The following is a 19,264-nucleotide window of genomic DNA, read 5'->3' as shown; positions in this document are numbered from 1 at the left end:
CGCCCCTGACCTCTGCTAGGCGTGCACCCCTGTAACATGGGGTGATCAGAACGTCTTTCCTACCTCCTGGCTGGCAGTGGCTGAGGTGGCTGGCAAGGTGGCAGGAACCCCCTGGAACAGGCAGGGCCTCTGCCCGGGCTGAGCCAGGGCCTCTCTCTGATGGGTGGTCCAGGCCTGAGCTTCTCAAGCCCAACAGGAGACAGGAACATACGCCCTCCCGAGTGAGTTAGAATTCCCAGGCGTGGGGAGTGGCAGGAGTGGTCAGGTGCAGCCCGGCTTGCGCACTGCGCTCTTCTGCTGGAGGTGTGCAGTGGGTTCTGAGACCCTCTGGGGTCCCTGCAGGCCCAGCTGGGAGCAGCAGTCTCTGTAGCAGCGCTCTGGGCTTTTGCTCTGAGAGGAAGCGAACCAGCCTGGAGTTCGGGCTCTGTTGTCTTGTGCCCCTGAATGGCAGGTGCCTAGGTCCCAAGAGCCACCCTCCCCTGGACCCTCTTTATGTTTTTCACAGTGAACATCGTTCTCACTGGCCGGCTCAGCAGCGCAGTTCCTGCTTTAGGTGAGTAAGACACTTCCCTTCCTCTTCCCTTCTTCCCTGCCTTCCGGTTTAGTAACCTCTGAGGACAGGCCTTCAAGGTCCGGGTTCTACCTCTGAGGTCAGTCCTCGTGTATCTTTTCTGCATCCCAAAGAGGCTGCTTAAACTTCCCTGCATGTCAGTTTCCACGTCTATAAAATGGGTGCAATAATAAGACTTACTTCAAAGCCTGTTATTAGGGTTGAATGAGCGAACGAGGCAAGGTACTCAGCATGGTATTGACACATGGTGGCTTAATACCACTAGCAAACTGCCTGGGATAGTTGACGGATTGTACTTCCTGTAGGCTGTGGGGTTCCCCAAGGGCCACGAGCTGCCAGAGATGATGCCTGTTTTTGAATTATACCTGGGATTTAATTTATAAAGGCATGACTGAGTGATGACACGGAGAGGCCAATGCCATTGACAGAAGTTGTTACGTATGTGTCTTGAGAGAAAGGGATACTGACCACACCACACAGAGCCACAGGTTCGATCAGGTTCGATGCAGGGGCGGCCAAGGCCAGAGCATCAGTTGGAGTTTCTGTGGGAACGTCAAGGCAGGGCAAGGCAAACCGTTTAGAATTGGCTAGGATGGTCTAAGGCAGGGGAAATATTGGCTTGCTGTGTGAATCAGGTAAGAAGGTGGGTGGGGGCTCAGCCTTGGAGCAGCCGGCCTGGGAAAAGGCAGGCTCCAGACAAACTGGCATGCAGGAGAGAGGTGAACACGCTGACCGGTAGTTTGGCCCTGCAATGAATGGATGCCAAATAGACATATAATATCCGAGAAAACACAGTTGGAGCTCTGCCCCTGCCTTTGCCTGTCAGACCGGGTCTGTCCATCCACTGGCCATCTTTGTGCTTGTGCCTTGTGCCTAGTGCAGCAAAGACTGTCAGGAGTGGGAAGGGAGGATGAGCCCATGAGGACATTTGCTCTTTGCTGAGGGGGTTGCCAGGGTTTGGCAAATGGGTAAGTCTAGACTCTCATGGCCCTTGGTGCCACCAGGAGACATCTAAGAAGGGCCTCGGGAAGCTGGGAGAATGTGTGGTCCCCAATCTGGGTGCCTGCTGATTTGTTTGCTGTCTGCTGTGCTTCATGGAGGGGCAGGAGATAGGGGACTTCTAGTTCTGCCCAGGGCTCAACTTTAGCAGAAACTCACCGAGGTTGGTTCAGAGAGAGGTGTCTCTGCTGGCCAAGGTCACTGGGATGGGAGGCCCGGAGTCCACAGAGCGCTCTCATGGGCCCGTCTCTCTGGCACGGCCTGTCAGTCTCCTCCCGATTCTCCTTGCACACTAGCTCCGGCTCCCTGCAGCCGGCCTCCTCTGCTGACTCTGCTGGCCTAGGGCCCTGCCTTGCTCAGCACGGAGTCAGCCCCAGCCCTGCCTGGCGTCCTGGCCCCCTCACCATTTCCAGGAGAAGACTGACTGGCTGTGAGGGAGCGGGACGGCGTGCAGGTCTTACAGATGCGAGCCCCAGGCCAGCCCTGCTGCTGGTGTGGTGGGTTGACATGTCTGCCACATGCCTGTGCCCCAGTGTAGATGCTACAGGCATGAGGTTCACCCACAGAGCCAGGGAGGGAAAGACAGCCACCGAGCGCCGCACATTTTGTTCTTAGCTCTCAAGACCTCAGTCCCAGGAGGTCCACATTGTCCAGCTCCAGGGGCCTCTGTCCACATCACGGTGCCTGTGTTCAGTGTCCCCGTGTCTTGAGCTGCAAACAGTCTGTGTGGTCACAGGTGGTGGTCTGGGTCCTACCTCTTCTGGAGTCCAGCCCTGACCCCTCTAGCATTGCTCAGAGACAGCTTAGAAGCTGAGGCCCCCTCCCCCTCTGACCCAGGGCTCCATGATTACATTTTCAGGATTTCCCCTGTGACTCCTACTGTGAGGATCCTGGATCAGGACTGTCCCCCTGCCCCTTCCCAGTCTTCACTGGGCTCCTGAGGGCCTGGCTGGGCTGTCCTGGGGATCTCTGCCCGGGGACTAATGCCTCCTGCACCTTGGACTCTGGGCTCCGCCATGTGGCCACTATGACCTGGGGTGGCTTGGGTAGGTCTTCAGGCTATTCTGCACTCACCTGGCAGCTTCTCTGAGCTTCTGGGGTGGGGGTCCCAGCTTCCTGTGGTCTGGTGACAGCAGGCAGGTTGTCTGGGGTATTGGTGGCCTTTAGAGACCGGGTCTGCAGTTGTGCTTCCTCAGGCTCAGGCCCTCTCAAGAGTATGTGATGAAGGAAAGGCGCTCGCTGCTCTAAAAAATGCCCCGTCATCCCTTGCCCACTTGAGCAGGCCACTTTGCCACGAGGGCCAAGGGAATTTTCTGCCCGAGTGAACATAGGTCCCTCCAGCTAAAGCTCTGCTAGATCTCTCTGAGTGCCTCCTAAGCACCCCCAAATCCTCTATTCTGCTCCAGTATCTCCCCAAACACACAGTCCTCCCAGCTCCCCATACTGCTGGCCCATCATCCCATAGCCTGTCACAACCCTCAACTCCCACGGGGCGCAGCCTCCCACTCACCCCATCCCATGAATGTCTGCCTGCCACTTTCTCCAGATTTCCCAGCCACCCTCAGAGAAGTGCACTCACTGACCACAATTTACTGTTGGACAAGCAGAGGCCCCAAGATTGGGTTCCTAAGCCACTTTCTCCTGCCTGTGCCTGGATCCTGTGTTGGGTGGGCTTCCTGCTACCACAGAGAGGGCTGGGGCTGGTTGTCTGAGCTGGTGGTACCCTCCAAGCCCATTGCCAAGAGGTGTCCAGTCAAGAGGCCCTGACCAGAGCTCCCAGCTTCCTGCACTGACCCCGCTTCCCTCCTGCTCCACATTCACTCTGTGTGGCTGGACTGACACAACTGTGTTCTCTGTGGCCTGCTTTGGAGAAGAGCAAACAGTAACTGAATGACATTGCTGCCCTGGATGTGAGAATTTCTGGGGCAGCTCTGGGGGCCCCTCAGGAGTGGGGCTGTTTGGGGGATGTGTTGTCGGAGGCTTTGTTGAGAGGCAGAGCTGGCCTGGCAGCTGTCCAGTCATCTGTTCCTGACGTGGCTGGTGGTCTGAGACAGGCCTCCTGACCCCTGCAAGAGAATACTTCTCCCTCCAGGAGGGAGAAGTATTCTGGCCAGAGGGACGGCATGCAGGCATGGCTTTCCTGCCGGTGTGGGTGAGAGACCTGGCCTCTGTGAGTGTTTGTCTCTGGGGAAGGCTTCCAGGCCATAGCAGGTATTGACTGGGCCCTGCTCTGCCCAGATCCTGTCCTGGGGCTGAGGATACGGTGGTTCCCAGCTTGCCCGACCTGGGCCCCCTGCCTCAGAGGCCAGTGCTTCAGAGACTCCGTGTGGGGGAAGATGCGTTCTAGCAGCGTAGGCCCCCCCTGCCTGTGACCCTCCCTGCCTGTGACCCTCCCACCCAGCACCTTCCAGAGGAGAAGGTCTCTTCTGGTTTGCGTAACCCCTCACCTCTCAGGGTGTCTCCAGGCCAACAGCCAGGGTCCCTGTGAGGTCCACAAAGCTGGTGGCCGCACCTGTCAGAGGGAATGGGCAGGCCATTCTGTTTGTTTAGTCCTTCCTCTGCTGGCCTGTGACCAGCGTGCATCGCTCCCAGTTTATGGGTGAGAAATCTAAGTTCAGGAGGGCTAGCCTCCTAGGGTGAGTGCCAGGTGGAGAGCCTTGGCTGGCGTCTCTCTGGCCTGGCACTGTCGAGGCTCTGAGGGCGAACTGGGCGAGGTCAGCCTTGTTTTAGGGTCACGCGGTGGTGTTTCTCTTCTAGTCCTTTGAATTTCTTGTGAGCTGTGGATGGGGGTTTTGACTCCCTGGTAGTCACAGTATTGGGTCACCGGACTCCATGGTCATGGCAGGCCCCAGTGGAAGGGGTTTCATGCCTCCGAATGCTAAGCAGGTGCTTGGGCTGGCCAATTCTCGTTGATCCATATTTATTGAGCACCTACTGTGTGTCAGGCCCTGTGTGGGATCCTGGGGACACAGTGTTGAGCCAGAGCCAGCACAACTCAAAGGGAAATTGCTGCTATGGCAGGTGCTGTGGAGGAGAGAAGCGGGGGGACTGGAGCCCTAGTGGAGGGTCCCCTGGGGAAGGGGCCACTGGGCTGAAGCCCATAGGAGTGGATGGGCTAACGGGTGGGGAGAGCATCCTGCCAGGGGCCACAGGACAAAGTTTCCCTCCCATGGGAGGTGTGAGTGGAAAGATGGGTTATAGGGGGAGATGAGGCAGAAGAGGTGAGGGGCTGGTGCCACTGTGATGAATTTTGTCCTTGTCCTATGAGCATGAGGACAAAATTTTGTGCAGCTGTGTTGAGAGCCAGCAGAGACCCCTGCTTCCGGGGCGACAGTGGAAAGTGCCAGGCAGTGGGAGAGTGAGGAGGTGATGGCTCTGGACTCAGGTCATCATTTGTCTTCCTGAGCCTCAGGTTTCCTGTCTGTATTAGGGCCCGCCTTTGCCACAGGCTTTTGGGAGGATTCAGTGAAGCAGTGTGGTGAAGGGTTGAAGGGGCAGTGAGGGGTGGGGGCAGCCAAGTGTAGGGGCCTTGCCTGGTCCTGGGAAGGCTGGGAAGTGGAGGGCATGTATAATGAAGAGGGTATAGTGAGCCTGTGGTGAGGAGAGCTGTGGGGGGAGGGGCATGGTGGCCCCTCACTCACGCTGGCAGGTGTGGCCTCTGCACTGGTCCCTAGTACAGCGCATGGTGACACTTCCTAAATGCGTTGGCGCAGGCACGGCAGGCACGGCAGTACCAGAGGAACAGGGTGGACTCTGACTGGCTGTGTGGCCATAGGCTGGCCATTTATTCTCTCTGAGCCTCAGTTTCCTCATCTGGTTACGAGATCTACCTCCAGTGGCTTCCCACTTATGCTCAAGATTAAACCCAAATTCTTTGTAATCAGACCCAGCCTGTGTTTCCAGCCCCATCTGGACATTTGCCCCTCCCTTCAAGCCTGTTTTGTTATTTTTGTTCCACGCAGGGGATCTGCATAAAGTCAGTCTGATCCCCTCCGCCCCCCGCAGCCTGTGAGTTCCACAGAGCCTGTCTTATTCAGCATGCCTAGCACTGTGTTTGGCACATAGTAGGTACTCACATCTGTGTTGGGTGAACAGAGCTTCTTTCCTCTCAGACTGAGGACTGTATTTGTCAAGTCCCAGGGACGTCAGGCAGGTCTAGGGTGCAGAATTCTTAACTGAACTGAGGTGCCAAGGCCAAGAGGCTGCACCTCAGAGGTGCCAAGGGGAGTTGTTGGTGGGCACGCTTCCAGCCCTGCCAGGGAGGGGAGATAAGACCTAGGCTCTGTGCACAGATGGGGTTGGGGCTACGGCTGCCCTTAGCCCATGTGGGTGCTCCTTGTCCCACATATACACCACTTCCATGAAGTCTCAAGTAGTGGCCTTGCCCTTGGCTATGCCCACCCTTGGCTGGCCTTTATCACACCTTGGAAAGGCCTGTGCTCAAGCTAAGAGTCCCCACCTCCCCCCACTTCCTCCCAAAGGTGAGGCCAGCACTTCGCCTCCTCTCCTGACAGCTGCCTGCAGTGGGAAACTGGAGCAGCACACAGAACGGCGTGGCGTCATCTATAGCCCGGCCTGGCCCCTCAACTACCCGCCGGGCACCAACTGCAGCTGGTACATCCACATCCAGGGTGACCGTGGCGACATGATCACCATCAGGTATGGGAGTCCCCGGGGGGTGTCCACGGGAACCTATATGGGTCTGCAAGTGCTAAGCGTGTGTGTGTGAGAGAGAGAGAAAGAGAGAAAGAGGGAGGAAGAGAGAGAGAGAGAGAGAGTGCATGCATGTGATGGTGCATGTGACTGAGTGCATATGTGGGCAGGCATGGAGTGCATGTGCGAGCATGTGTGAGTGTATATGTATGAGCACATGTGTGAACAGGTGTGGAGGGCACATGTGAGTGTATGTGTTTGAGCACGTGTGTGCTTGTGTATGTGTATGAGCTCATTCAGCAGGAATAAATGACGTGTGAGTGTCTAAGCACATGCATGTACATGAGCACATGTCTGAGCAAGTTAGGAGGACAAATGTGAGCAGGTGAGTGTGCAAGTGTACGTGTGAGAGTCAGGTGTGAACATGTGTGAGCTGTAAGCAAATGAGTGCTGTGAGCATGTGAGTGTGCCCAGCTCCCAGGTCTCTGTGGGCCTCTGTGGCTGGCTACATGGAGCTGGGCTTCATCTTGCCCTGAGCCTCTCTCAGGGGCTGTGGGGGCTGTGAGTCACCTCAGGCCTGCCAGGAAGGGGAGCTCTGGGGGCTGGTAGGCATGGTCTAGCTCTCTGAGGTGGCAGAGGTATCTTCTCTGTCCTGCAGGGGTGGCTAGCAGCTAGGCTGGCACGGATCCCAGAGCAGGGTTTCTCCAGGGTCCTCAGGGCAGTCTCAGCAGGAGCCCAGGTGCTCCAGCTGCAGGACATGCAGAGGGAAATGGGTTGAGGTGAACAGATGCTGGAACTCCTGGCCTGGGTGGCCATGGGGATATTTGGCTGGGGAGTCACTCTCCTAAATGCCAAAGCTCAGAAGGCCCCCAGTTACTCCATAGCTCCAAAGCATGGGATGTGCTGGCACAATCAGGGTGTCCTAGTGTCTGTGCCTGCTTTCCCGTGGTCACAGGGCTGTGGCTCTCGGGCACATTCTCTTCAAAGACTTCACCCTCCTCCAAAGACTCCGGGCTCTATGATCTGCTCGTCCCACAGCCTGGGCCAGAGGTCCAGGGCTGATATATTTCTTCCCAGGTGACAAGCTGTCACCTAGCCCCAGCCTAGCCCCGCCCTGGGGGCATGCCCCCTCCCCCACAGTGCACAGGCCTGTGAGTTTGTGCAGGGTCTGTCCCAGCACACCCAGTGTGGGTGGGATCTGGGGCCTTGGGTCTCCCCACTTGGGAGGGTATGAGGGGAGGGAATTGCCCAAGATGGGGCTCCTGACTGGGCCTCCACTTTGGTTTTGGGGTGGGGATGCTATGTGTGTGCTGACAAGGCCTTCCCAGAGCTGCAGGGGTCTGATGTGAAGGATCTATTCAGAGTTTTTTATTCTTCTTGGATCTGCCCTCAGATCCCTGGGTGTCTGGGAGTGGAGGAGAGGAGGTGCGGGTGGGGTTGGCCATCCTTTTTCTAAGTTCAGGCCTGATTGTTCTCTGCTGGTCCTTGGCCACATGGGCCCTGCCTGCCTACCCACCCTTGCAGCTTCCGCAACTTCGACGTGGAGGAGTCCCACCAGTGCTCCCTGGACTGGCTCATGCTGGGCCCAGCGGCCCCACCCCGCCAGGAGGCCTTCCGGCTCTGTGGCTCTGCCATCCCGCCTGCCTTCATCTCCGCCCGGGACCATGTCTGGATCTTCTTCCACTCTGATGCCTCCAGCTCCGGCCAGGCCCAGGGCTTCCGTCTCTCATACATCCGAGGTGACACCAGCAACGGCATCGCAGGGCACCGCAGAGCACTCAGTGCACCACGTGGGCGCCTGGGGCCAGAGCAGCACCCCCCATCTGCCTGCTCCCTGCTGGGTCTCCTCCAGGAACCCCATCAGGCTGAGCACAGTGGTGGGACGGGGACTAGTCATGTTGCTGCCTCAGGGTACCTTGGAGTCCCTCAAAGTCACTGATCCCACTCCAGAATTGGTTAGAGTGGGGGCTCCCCCCTTCACCCAGATCACCCTGCACCTCAGGTCAGGGACTTAGTTTACCTGACATTCGAGGGGTCTTTATGCCTCAGGTGGCCATGTGAGGCCAGGGGCTCTCCTCTATGTCTCCTGCCTCTTCCTTGGCCCTGCAGAGGCCCGGCTGGAATGGGGGAGCCACCCTGCCCGTCCCTGGCCCTCAGGCCCCAGGCTGGAGGAGGCCCTGCTCTCCCCTGACTATCTTCCTCTGCTCTCTCATTCCACAGGGAAACTAGGCCAGGCATCCTGCCAGGCAGACGAGTTCCGCTGTGATAATGGCAAGTGCCTGCCGGGCCCGTGGCAGTGCAACACTGTGGATGAGTGTGGCGATGGCTCTGATGAGGGCAACTGCTCAGCACCTGCCTCCGAGCCACCCGGAAGCCTGTGCCCCGGGGGCACCTTCCCCTGCAGCGGGGCACGCTCCACGCGCTGCCTGCCTGCAGAGCGGCGCTGCGACGGCACGCAGGACTGCGGCGATGGCTCCGATGAGGCTGGCTGCCCGGACCTGGCGTGTGGCCGGCGGCTGGGCAGCTTCTATGGCTCCTTTGCTTCCCCAGACCTGTTTGGTGCAGCCCGAGGGCCCTCGGACCTTCACTGCACGTGGCTGGTGGACACACAAGACACGCGGCGTGTGCTGCTGCAGCTGGAGCTGCGGCTGGGTTATGACGACTATGTGCAGGTGTACGAGGGCCTGGGTGAGCGTGGGGACCGCCTGCTGCAGACGCTGTCCTACCGCAGCAACCACCGGCCCGTGAGCCTTGAGGCTGCCCAGGGCCGCCTCACTGTGGCTTACCATGCCCGCGCCCGCAGCGCTGGCCACGGCTTCAACGCCACCTACCAGGTGAAGGGCTACTGCCTCCCGTGGGAGCAGCCGTGTGGGAGCAGCATCGAGGGCGACATGGGTGACACAGGTGAACAGGGCTGTTTCTCGGAGCCACAGCGCTGCGATGGCTGGTGGCACTGTGCTAGCGGCCGAGATGAACAGGGCTGCCCCGCCTGCCCTCCAGACCAGTACCCTTGCGAGGGTGGCAGCGGCCTGTGCTACACACCTGCTGACCGCTGCAACAACCAGAAAAGCTGCCCTGATGGCGCTGACGAGAAGAACTGTTTCTCCTGCCAGCCTGGCACCTTCCACTGTGGCACCAACCTGTGCATCTTTGAGACGTGGCGCTGCGATGGCCAGGAGGACTGCCAGGATGGCAGCGATGAGCACGGCTGCCTGGCGGCCGTGCCCCGGAAGGTCATCACCGCCGCCCTCATCGGCAGCCTGGTCTGTGGCCTGCTGCTCGTCATCGCCTTGGGCTGCGCCTTCAAGCTCTACTCACTGCGCACGCAGGAGTACAGGTGGGCGGGCGGTGCCTCACTGCTGCCCGGTGCCTGGGGTCACAGGCCATGAGCCTCAGCTTCTTCATTTCTTTGGAGAGAGGCTCTGGGCTCACTGTTCCTACAGCTGTGGGTAAATTGGGGCTCAGGCCATCCATGTGGGACTTCTCTTGTGCATCCAGGGTCCAGGCGTCTCAGGATGTCTGGAGGGTGTGGCAGGGCCCACATCCTGCTGTGAGCCCTTGCACAGTGCCCCATGGGAGGCGGGAAGTGTGGGGTCCTGGCCAGCCCTGCTATGCTGCCCTTCTGCCGCTTGCTTTCAGGGCCTTTGAGACGCAGATGACACGCCTCGAGGCTGAGTTTGTGCGGCGGGAGGCACCCCCGTCCTATGGGCAGCTCATTGCACAGGGCCTCATTCCACCCGTGGAGGACTTTCCTGTCTACAGTGCATCCCAGGTGAGCGCCAGAGGGCATGAGACCCTACAGTCCCCAGCTCCCGGCTGGACCTGCGGGAATGCTGAGACAAAGTGGGGTAGATGGAGGCGGGAAGTGAGGCCGGGGGAGGGTGACATGGGGGCCGTGGCCAGACGGGGAGGACAAACTGGTCTCTTGGGGTCTCGGGTCCCTTGGGGGTCGTGCTGACCTCTGCCCCCTCAGCCGCCGACCCACCCTCCAGGCCTCCGTGCTACAGAACCTTCGCACAGCCATGCGGCGACAGATGCGCAGGCATGCCTCCCGCAGAGGACCCTCCCGCCGCCGGCTCGGTCGCCTGTGGAACCGGCTCTTTCACCGGCCTCGGGCACCGCGAGGACAGATCCCACTGCTGACTGCTGCGCGCACCTCACAGACAGTGTTGGGTGACGGGCTCCTCCAGCCTGCACCAGGGGCCGCCCTGGACCCCCCAGCACCCCTTACGGACACAGGCAGCGCTGGGGCAGCTGGAGATGGGTCCCCCAGTGCCCCTGTCCATACACCAGAGGTGGGACCTTCTGTGCTGCCCCCCTTGAGCCTGCAGGACCCAGAGTACAGGCCAGTGGACAAGGACAGAAAGGCCTGCAGGGACCCTCTGATGGACAGCCCAGCTTCTGTGGACACGCCTCGGGAGCCCTGCTCGGCCCAGGACCCTCACTCCCTAGCCCCCACTGCCGGCAGCACCCTAGGCCCCCACCCACCAGAGCCACTGGGTGTCTGCAGGAGCCCCCCACCCCCCTGCTCCCCAACGGAGGCCAGTGACGACGAGGCCCTGCTGGTCTGCTGACCCACCAGATGCGCTGGTGACTGCCACAGCCCCGCCTTGTAACCAGGGAATATACAGTTGTTTCTACCCTGCCTCTGCGTCCTTCTTTCTTGCAGTGTGGCCCACCCAGAATCCCACCAGCTTGCCGCATCAGCATCCCCCCTTCTGGTGGGCAAGGCGGGTGGGGCTGTGGGGGTTCAGCAGGGGGAGAGTGGAATGATGAGCCCCTCGGTGTGGTCCGGTGTCCACACAGACACCTGGGGTCTCACTTCTATCTCCCCCCTCCATCCTGGGAACCCATTTCCAGAGAAGCAGGACGACCAGGGGAGAGCTCTCTGGGGTGTTGTCTGTGGCTTCTCACTTCATTCACCCCAGAGGGCGCCAGAGCTGTGCCTGGACTGAACGTAGCTGTTGGGCACATGGAACCCATCCACGTCCACGGTAGGTCGGCTCTGTTGGCACTGAGCTCTCCGTCCTCCCCGCAGGACCCGGAGGAGCTGGGCCAGGAGGCTTCTGCCCCCAAACTCATGCCTGTGGTATAAGCCTGGGCCTGGCCAGGCTGATGACCCTTGCCCTCTAGCTGGAAGGGTCAATCTCCTGGGCACGGGGCACTGAAAATGTGGGCGGGGGGAGAGGAAGGCCCTGGGAGATGCTGCTCGGTGTTTCTCAGGGGACAGAGGCTGAGGCACAAGCTGACAGTGGCCAAATCCATCCCCTCGTGTCTCAGGGCCTCCGTTTCCTTACCTGTAAACCAGGGTGAGGCATGAGCTCCGAAGTCCTGACACTCACCCCGTGGGGATTTATGGGAACAAAGGCCGCTCTGGAGGGAACCCGTGGACTCTCCCAGGGGGAGGGAGAGGCTGAGCCTCAGCCAGGTCTTGCTGGGCCTGGGGAGGGCACACCAGCTGCTTCTCAATCCTCGATGTCCCTTTGGGGCAGAGGTGGCGCTGGACCCGACTGCCAGTCCCAGAGAGGAAGTGCCCGGCTCAAGTGGCAGAGCCCCCAATGCAGGGGCCTCCTCCAGAGCCTGCGGCACCTTCCCCACCTCTCCACAGGTGCCCGCAGAGTTATGCCCACTTGGGACTCACCTGAGACAAGTGCACCACCAGCCCTGTTTTATTCATAGATCTTTTCAGGAAAAGCCTGCAGGGCCATGCTGGCAGGGGACCTAGTCCACATCTTAGGGCTTCCTTATTACAGGCCTCTAAGAGTGGGAACTCTTTTTTTCCAGGAAAAACAACTTTTTTTCCAAAACACCTCCTCAATAAACAACATGTAAACAGAAATAGCTGCTTCAGGCTCCATAAGTGTCTCATTGTGTCTTCAAGGGCTTGTCCGCGGAGGGCAGTGGGGAGGGCTGGCAGGGGCCATTCTCCTCCTCCTCGGGAGCGCCCTGGGGGTAGACCACGAAGCACAGCTCCTGCCCCCAGCGTGTCATTGACTCTGAGGACAGACAGACAGACAGATGGACCTTGGGATCTGACCCGTGGGACAGGGGTTCTCAGGGAGCTGCTCCATTTGTGGTGGGTCCGGGACACTTGGGCCTCATCGTGGGGAGACAGTTGGGGTGGTTGGCCCTGTGTTGCCAGCACAGCTGCTGGTAGACCCTGCTCAAGGGCGACCCCCCTAAAGAGTCCCATCTCTAGCCCCGGCACTTGGGGGAGGCTGCCCCGCTCACCCGTGAGTCTGTGCACACACTTTGGTTTGCTTCTCCAGAACACTCCCAGGAAGAAAATGGGCACCCCGGTGAGGATGATGATGACGCCGATCCCACACACCATGGGCTCTGAGATGAAGCTGAAGATCAGCAGGAACGCCCAGAAGACCAAGTACGCAGCAGGGACAAGGAGGTTCACCTGTGGTGAGTGAGCGGAGCACCAATGGGGCGGGGCCCCCCTCACCCTGCCCCACCACCCTGGGGGCCCTGGTGCTTTCCACCCTTTCCTGAGAGCTGACCCCTGAGGGGCTGGTCCCCTTCTGGCAGCAGCACAACATGCTGGAAGCCCATTCATCAGTTGGCCAAATTATTAAGGATTTGTCAGGGTCAGCAGGTCCAAGCTCTACAGTGACTGTATGTGGACTTGCGGCTTGCACTTGGTTGCAGGTCACATCTTTTTTGGCCTCTCACATTTCAGGCACTGAACCCTTCTCCAGCTCAAGGATTTGTTTGCAAACAGGGGGACTTTTCTTTTAGCTCAGTTCAGGGTCTTCTGTTTTGCTGTGGGCTCATGGACTCTTGTGCAACCATGAGCGAGTATTCAAATCACCCACCTCATGGGGTTGTTCTGAGGACTAAATAGGCCAGAGCACACAAAACCCCGAGCAGGGCCTAGTACGGGGCAAAAGCTGGAATCCCCATTGCCGTCATCACCCGCCACGGATGGGATGCCCAAATGGGTGAAGCTCTCACCTTGATGGGCCTGTGGAGCGCCGGCCGCCTCCAGCGCAGCACCAGCAGGCCCAGGATGGTGACCCCGTAGCAGAGGTAGTTGATGAAGGACACGTAGTTGATGAGCGTGTACGTGTCTCCCACAAGCAAGATAACCGCCGTGGCCCCGTACTGGGAGAGGACCGAGCTGAGGGCTGGGCTCCCGCCTGCCTCCTGTCAGCCCTGCAGGCTGTCCTGGGGCTGCGGGCTCAGGTCAGGAGGTCGGTGAGCCCCGGCCCTCCCCACTCCCTCCGTGGGCTGCCCACCGGGGCCAGAGCTCATCCCTGCTACTGCCCACATTGCTGGTGGCTTGGGCTTCCTGCCCTACCAACCTGGGTCACCCAACTTACGCAGACGAGGAGGGCGGGTATAGGGGTGCAGCGTCTGACGTGGATCATGGCCAGTAGGCTGGGCAGGTGCCCTTCGCGGGCTCCAGAGAAGCACAGCCTGGGGGATAGAGATGGGTGGGGGCTGTGAGCCGGCCTCGGGCCTTCCCTCTGGCCAGATCCTGGATCTCCACTCTAGACCTGTTATCCCTCTTGTTGTCACCTCTGACCCCTGCTCTAGGCCCCAACAGCCCACTGGGCAGTTCTTCCCCGCCTCTTGCCTGCCTCCCTCTTGCTTTTTGTTCCTGAGTTGGGATCCGACATTTGTTCATGGGGAGTCCATTGTCCCAGCTTCAGGAGGGCCCCACCTGGCAGGGTTTCTTGTCCTTTGGCCCCCAGCACTGCTTGCATGCCAGGGCACCTACCTTGCCTCACCGGGGCCACCCTTTCCCCAGTCCAGTCACCTGGAGGAGGTGAACAGGTAGCCATTGATCCCTCCGAAAGTGGAAAGTGCCACGGAGACGGGCATGACCCAAGAAAAATAGCCCAGCAGCTTCTCCCCGAAGGTCTGAGTGAGCACAGGAGAGAGGCAGTGCATGAGGCTGGGTGGGGGCAGGGCAGGGCTGGGGACCGAGTGGGGCCCCACTCACCACGGCCACTGCGTTCGAGGCCAGCAGCTCCTGGGGGGACATGGCCGTGAAGTAGGCGATGTTGGTGAAGGTGTACACAAAGGTGACCAGCGGGATGGAGATGAAGATGGCTCGAGGTAGGTTCCTGGGGCAGTGGTGAGGGGACGTCAGTGCCTGCCCTCTGGGGGCTGGGGTGGGTTCCAGGGGTGAGGAGGGGGACCAGGGGATCCAGCAACAGGAGAAGCTTTGTGTCCATCGCCTGCGTCTATTGGGGGCCTTGAGGGCAGGGAAGGGGGCAGCACTGCTATCTGTCTCGCACCCCCTCAACTCCCTAAACCCAGCTTGGCACAGGCTGGTGGGAGGAAGGCAGATGGGGGAGGGGCCACACCATATCCTAGGACCTAAGTGCTGAGTCTAATGTCTGCACATAAAGAGAAAATTGCATGCAGCCAAAATCAGCCTTGAAAATCCCAGCAGTGCCCTGAGAGCTCAGTCCACGGACCCGGGTGCCCCTGGGACTCCCTATCAGCCCAGCCCCTGCTGGGACTGCTTCCTATGGGGTCCCTGGCTGAGCATCAGATGGAGCCCCTGGCTTCATCTGCAGGGACCATGTTGTGTGCACATGTATAATTTTTGGCCAAATGCAAATAGCTGGATCCATTTAGAGCGGAACAATGATATTCAGTGTTTCTGAGGCCCAGCAAAGGGCTGTGACTTGCCCACAGCCATACAGTGCCAGGCTGGAACACAAGCGCCCCGGCTAACTAGAGCCATTCCTGTGGGGCAGTGGCATGGGCAGGCAGATGACCAGACCAAGTCACAGGTGGCAGCAGGTCTGTCAGGGAGGCTGCCTCTCCCATCGCCGGGCCGCACCCCTTCCCAAGGCCCAGCCGGGTGCACTCACTTTCGAGGGTCAACTAGCTCCTCGGTGACATAATTGAGGAAGTTCCAGCCGCTGAAGGCAAAGGAGCCCTGCAGGAAGGCCAGGGCCAGGTGACCCACGGAGGGTGTCATCCAGAAGTCGAAGGCATTGCTGGGCCGCAGCTCCTCGAAGTGTCCTGGGGGTCCAGAGGTCAAGGGTCAGTTTCCTCTCTCCAGCCCTGGGCACAGGCCCACCCTGGCCCTACCTTGGAAGATCTGGACAAAGCCCATGCCAATGATGAGCGACAGGGCCAGCAGCTTCCCGCCGGTGAAGATGTCCTGGATGCGTGTGGCCCAGCGCACGCTGGAGCTGTTCACCCACGTCAGGAGCACTGGGGAGGAAAGGCAAGGGGGCGGGTGGGCGCCTGAGGCCGAGACCCTCATTATGGGCCACAGCCAAGTCCAGCCTGAGCTGCAGGAGGGTGGCATACCCCGCAGCAACTAGAGTGCCTCTCCCTCTCCATGGGTCTGGCAGCTGGAGGAGTCCTCCCCTCCTCCCCAGCAGAGGCCCCACCCCGCCTCATGGGGGGCACTCACTCAGGCAGGCCATGGAGAGCACACGGGAGGCTGCGGCGGGGGGGATGCAGTTGGGGAACACGGGCTGCAATATGTAGTTGGAGAAGGTCATGGAGATGACGGCCAGGCTGGTGGGGTACATGATAAGGACTGCGCTCCAGAGCAGCAGGAAGCTGAAATGAGTGAGGACCCAAGTGGCATAGGCATCCCATCGCCTTCCCAGTAGAGCAGACGGAGGTGTGGAGCAGGGCTGCACCTGGGTCCTGGAACCCAAGGGCTGGTGCCAGCGCAGGAGGCTGGCTTCGGGCCGAGGAGGCAGCTTTCAATAGAGACTGCATTTAGCACAGTTAAAAAGCTACACGCTGCCCTTGGGCAGGTGTCAGGAACCGACTGGGGAACCAACCACCTTTCTTTTTATTTACTTTTTAATATATTTTTATTAATTTTAGAGAGAAAGGGAGGGAAAGAGAGAGAGAGAGAGAGAGAGAGAGAGAGAGAGAGAGAGAAACATCAATGATGAGAGAGAACCATTGACCGACTGCCTTCTGCATGCCCCCACTGGAGATTGAGCCTGCAAACCAGGCATGTGTCCTGACTTGGAATGGAACTGTGATCTCCTGGTTCATAGATTGACACTTAACCACTGAGTCATGCTAGGTGGGGCCAACCATCTCTCTAATGGCCACACAGCCCCTGGCCACAGGCTGCTTCCTGCTCTGCGGATGGGGTTGGGGCGGATCAGCAGTGTTGGTTCCAGCAGCAGCTCTCAGCAGAGCCCCATGGCTGCAGATGACTTGAGCGGTGGTGCCCTGAGGGACCAGCCTTTGCAGAACCCTGGCTGGGGTGGGGAGTAATTTCTGTCCCCTCTTCTCCAATTTCGCTCTGTAGGGTGCCATGTAGGAGTGGGAGCCCTGCTCAAGGCTGTGAGGCCCTACTTGTTCCGGGAGCTCTGCCTGCGCCCAGGGAGGACCTGTCAGTGGGGGTGGTCCTAGTCCCTTGTCCAGCTCTCAAGAGTGGGAATTGCCTCCAGGGACATCATTGATCTCTCCAGGCACCAAGTTTGGTGGCTTCCTTTTGGCCCTCACCCTTGCTCTGTAGCCCTGCTTCCTACCCCTTGCTTTGCACCCTGCCCCAATGCCTTGGCTTCTGGGCAACCTAACTCCACGACCCGCCCGCCCCCCCCTTGCTGGGTGCTCCCCTCTGCAAACCCTTGATGCTGGACGCCCCCAGGCTGAGTCAGGAGGTAGGGTCTTGGGCCCTCCCCCCTCCCACCTTCCCTATATGCTTTCTAGTTGTGCAGCACAATTGTTCAGCTTTCCCAGGCCCCAGGCCCCTGCGAGGACCCTGTCCCCAGAGGAGAGCACCCAGCGGTGTGCGTGCCCCGCCAGGGCCACATCAACAGCTGCTCCATTAAAGTCCCCTGGTCCAAGCTTTTTATACTCAGCTTAAATTTTTTCCCCTGAGCTCAACCCAACCCCCTGCCAAGACCTGACTGTGCATTTCCCCAGATATGCCACAGACCCCACCAATGTAACAAGCTCCACCCAAAACCTCCCCCTCCCCCTCCCATTGCCATCTATGGAGGCTTGCCAGTGGGAAAGCAAGGGTCACTCCTGCGGCACCCACCCTCAGGCCACGCTGGCTACCACGTCCTCCGGAACCAGGCTCCTAAATGCTTCTGGAATCTCCTTGTACCTTTATTGAGGCCTCAGCATGGCTCAGCTGGACAACTGCAATAGCTTTGATCCCCTGGCTGCCCCCCCTCGCCCCCCTCCCCTCCAAGCCCTATTGCCTACCATGGATCTGACAAGCTGGCCAGGCCACCACCCTCTGCACATGCTCCAACTGCTCCACAGAGAAAACACCACTCTTCCTCCAAGCTTTGGTGTAAATGTAGTGTTTCCTGGGAGCCTTCCCTAGGTGGTTGGCACCCCATCCTCTTGGCTGCTGGGCCACTGCCTCTCCCACACACCCTCAAAGCTGGGACCCTTTAGGTTTTAAGCACCTTTGAGGGCTGGTTTCCCTGCTGCTCTGCGAGGACAGGGGCACATCCTTTTATTCACACTGTGGGTGCTCAGCGAATGTTCACTGGTGAGCAAAGGAGTGTTGGGAGCTACTTAAAGAGGAGCTCTTGCAGGGCGCTGACAGGCGCACCATGCCCCTCCCCACACACATGTGGCTCACTAAACTCAAGGCCATCTTTGCCCGACGCTAGCATTACCTAGAGGTTTCAGATAGTAAGGGCCTCCCCATCCACAAGCCCTGGGTGGGGAGTGGGGCTTAGAGACAGCTTTATTTAAAGGGAAACAGAGTTCAAGGGGCCAGCTGCAGTATCCAGCTTGAGTGGGGTGGGCACTGTTCTCGCCCACCCTGGCCTTGGAAGGTGCCCCACCCCCCTCCCTCCGCCCATCCCCGTGAACTTCCTGTGATGTGAGAAGCAGAAGAGGAAACCCAGGTCCAGGCTCGGCTGGCCATCCATTCTGGAGAGGCTCCCCACCCACCACCGAGCCGCTGGCGCCCCACTTACCCAGCCAGGCCCCCGAAGATCTCCGTGACATAGGCATAGTCCCCGCCAGACTTAGGGATGGCGACTCCCAGCTCCGCATAGCAGAGGGAGCCCAGGGCGGTGACGCCCCCGCCCAGGACCCAGATGAAGAGGGCCAGACCCACAGAGCCAGAGTGCTCCAGGACTCCCTTGGGGGAGATGAAGATGCCGGAGCCTATGATGTTCCCTGTGGGGGAGATGGAGAGCATCAGCCTTCCCTGTGGGGCTTTGGGTGCTCCAGTGAGGACGAGAACCCAGGCTGCTCCCTGGAGGAGGAGACAGGAGGGCCTGGAGGCATGGCTGTCCTGGGCCCTCAAACCCTGCAACTCCACTCTGGGCTGATCATCTCCCCTCCCTAGTCCCTGGCATGGGAGTGGCACCTTGTCCACAGGCTCCCCAGCCAGAGATGGGTCCTGTTCCTCTGCCCCGCCCTCACACTTATTCCCACGAAGTGCAAGGAGGCTCAGCCACCTGAGTGATGGCAGAGTGGCGGCCACCCCTGTGCATTCCCACAGGGCCCAGGTCAGCCCTTTGCCCCCGGCTAAGGCCTCCAGTTTTTTCAAGCCTCCAGTCACCTGTCCTACGTCCAATCTGGCCTCTTAAAGCGAGTCCTTGACCATGACACTTTCCTGCCACTTTCCTATTGGCTGAAGTCCCAACCATGAGGTGACTCAGGAAGCGGCTCCTCCTCTATGAAGCCCTCCTTGACCATGCTGGTTTGGGCTCCTCTTCCCACTTCACAGCCCGTGGTTCCCCAGACGGTGCCCTGTTCTTTATTTCTTTACCTCCCATCTCCCCTTTCCCTGCCAGGTTGCTTCTCTGCTTGCTTCCTGGGTTCCTGGAGGCACCCAGCCAGGGCCCAGGCTACAGGCACAGACTCTGAGACCTGTTTCCTGGCACTACGGAAATGTTTCAGGTCCTGGGCAAGGGCCAGTAGGGTCCGTTTTCAGGGCTGGGGGTTGGTCCGCAGCCATCATGCAAGGAATGGAGAGGGCACTAGAGTGGGGCTCTTGGCCCGCCCTGGGGTCTGGACACGGACTGCCTCTCTCCTGGGGCCAGCCCACTGGTTGTAAACAGAGTCACTGCTCTCAAACCAGGACCCTAATGGGAAACGTGGTTGGGG

The 19,264-nt window shown here is 59.6% G+C and overlaps 2 protein-coding genes across 6 annotated transcripts in view; one reads left to right on the top strand and one right to left on the bottom strand.

Moving 5' to 3' along the window:
• The window catches only part of LRP3 (LDL receptor related protein 3), an 11,843-nt gene extending 975 nt beyond the window's left edge, over positions 1 to 10,868 (top strand). Inside the window, exons 2-7 of one of the 5 annotated variants that reach the window (XM_006095979.3) lie at positions 506 to 553; positions 6,085 to 6,229; positions 7,748 to 7,962; positions 8,444 to 9,560; positions 9,863 to 9,995; positions 10,216 to 10,868. In XM_006095979.3, coding sequence (XP_006096041.1) covers positions 506 to 553; positions 6,085 to 6,229; positions 7,748 to 7,962; positions 8,444 to 9,560; positions 9,863 to 9,995; positions 10,216 to 10,797 — 2,240 coding nt within the window. In that variant the 3' untranslated portion in view covers positions 10,798 to 10,868. Of the gene's footprint in view, positions 1 to 12; positions 554 to 6,051; positions 6,230 to 7,747; positions 7,963 to 8,443; positions 9,561 to 9,862; positions 9,996 to 10,196 lie in introns of those variants that run through there. The other 4 variants (XM_023759881.1, XM_014461975.2, XM_023759882.1 and 1 more) reach the window with 4 other exon arrangements.
• Positions 10,869 to 11,881: 1,013 nt separating this feature from the next.
• SLC7A10 (solute carrier family 7 member 10) overlaps positions 11,882 to 19,264 on the bottom strand; it is a 15,235-nt gene continuing 7,852 nt past the window's right edge. The window contains exons 2-11 of the mRNA XM_006095983.1: positions 18,124 to 18,328; positions 15,618 to 15,769; positions 15,287 to 15,412; positions 15,064 to 15,217; positions 14,181 to 14,304; positions 13,995 to 14,098; positions 13,555 to 13,651; positions 13,187 to 13,336; positions 12,455 to 12,632; positions 11,882 to 12,219 (exon numbers count right to left, since the gene is read on the bottom strand). Of these exons, the coding sequence (XP_006096045.1) occupies positions 12,089 to 12,219; positions 12,455 to 12,632; positions 13,187 to 13,336; positions 13,555 to 13,651; positions 13,995 to 14,098; positions 14,181 to 14,304; positions 15,064 to 15,217; positions 15,287 to 15,412; positions 15,618 to 15,769; positions 18,124 to 18,328 (1,421 nt within the window). The 3' untranslated portion in view covers positions 11,882 to 12,088. The remainder of the gene's footprint in view (positions 12,220 to 12,454; positions 12,633 to 13,186; positions 13,337 to 13,554; positions 13,652 to 13,994; positions 14,099 to 14,180; positions 14,305 to 15,063; positions 15,218 to 15,286; positions 15,413 to 15,617; positions 15,770 to 18,123; positions 18,329 to 19,264) is intronic.

Source organism: Myotis lucifugus, unplaced genomic scaffold (assembly GCF_000147115.1).
Source record: "Myotis lucifugus unplaced genomic scaffold, Myoluc2.0 scaffold_164, whole genome shotgun sequence".
NCBI classification, from domain to species: Eukaryota; Metazoa; Chordata; class Mammalia; order Chiroptera; family Vespertilionidae; genus Myotis; species Myotis lucifugus.
The sequence above is the reverse complement of the archived record's forward strand: the minus strand, read 5'-3'. Positions and strand labels throughout refer to the sequence as shown.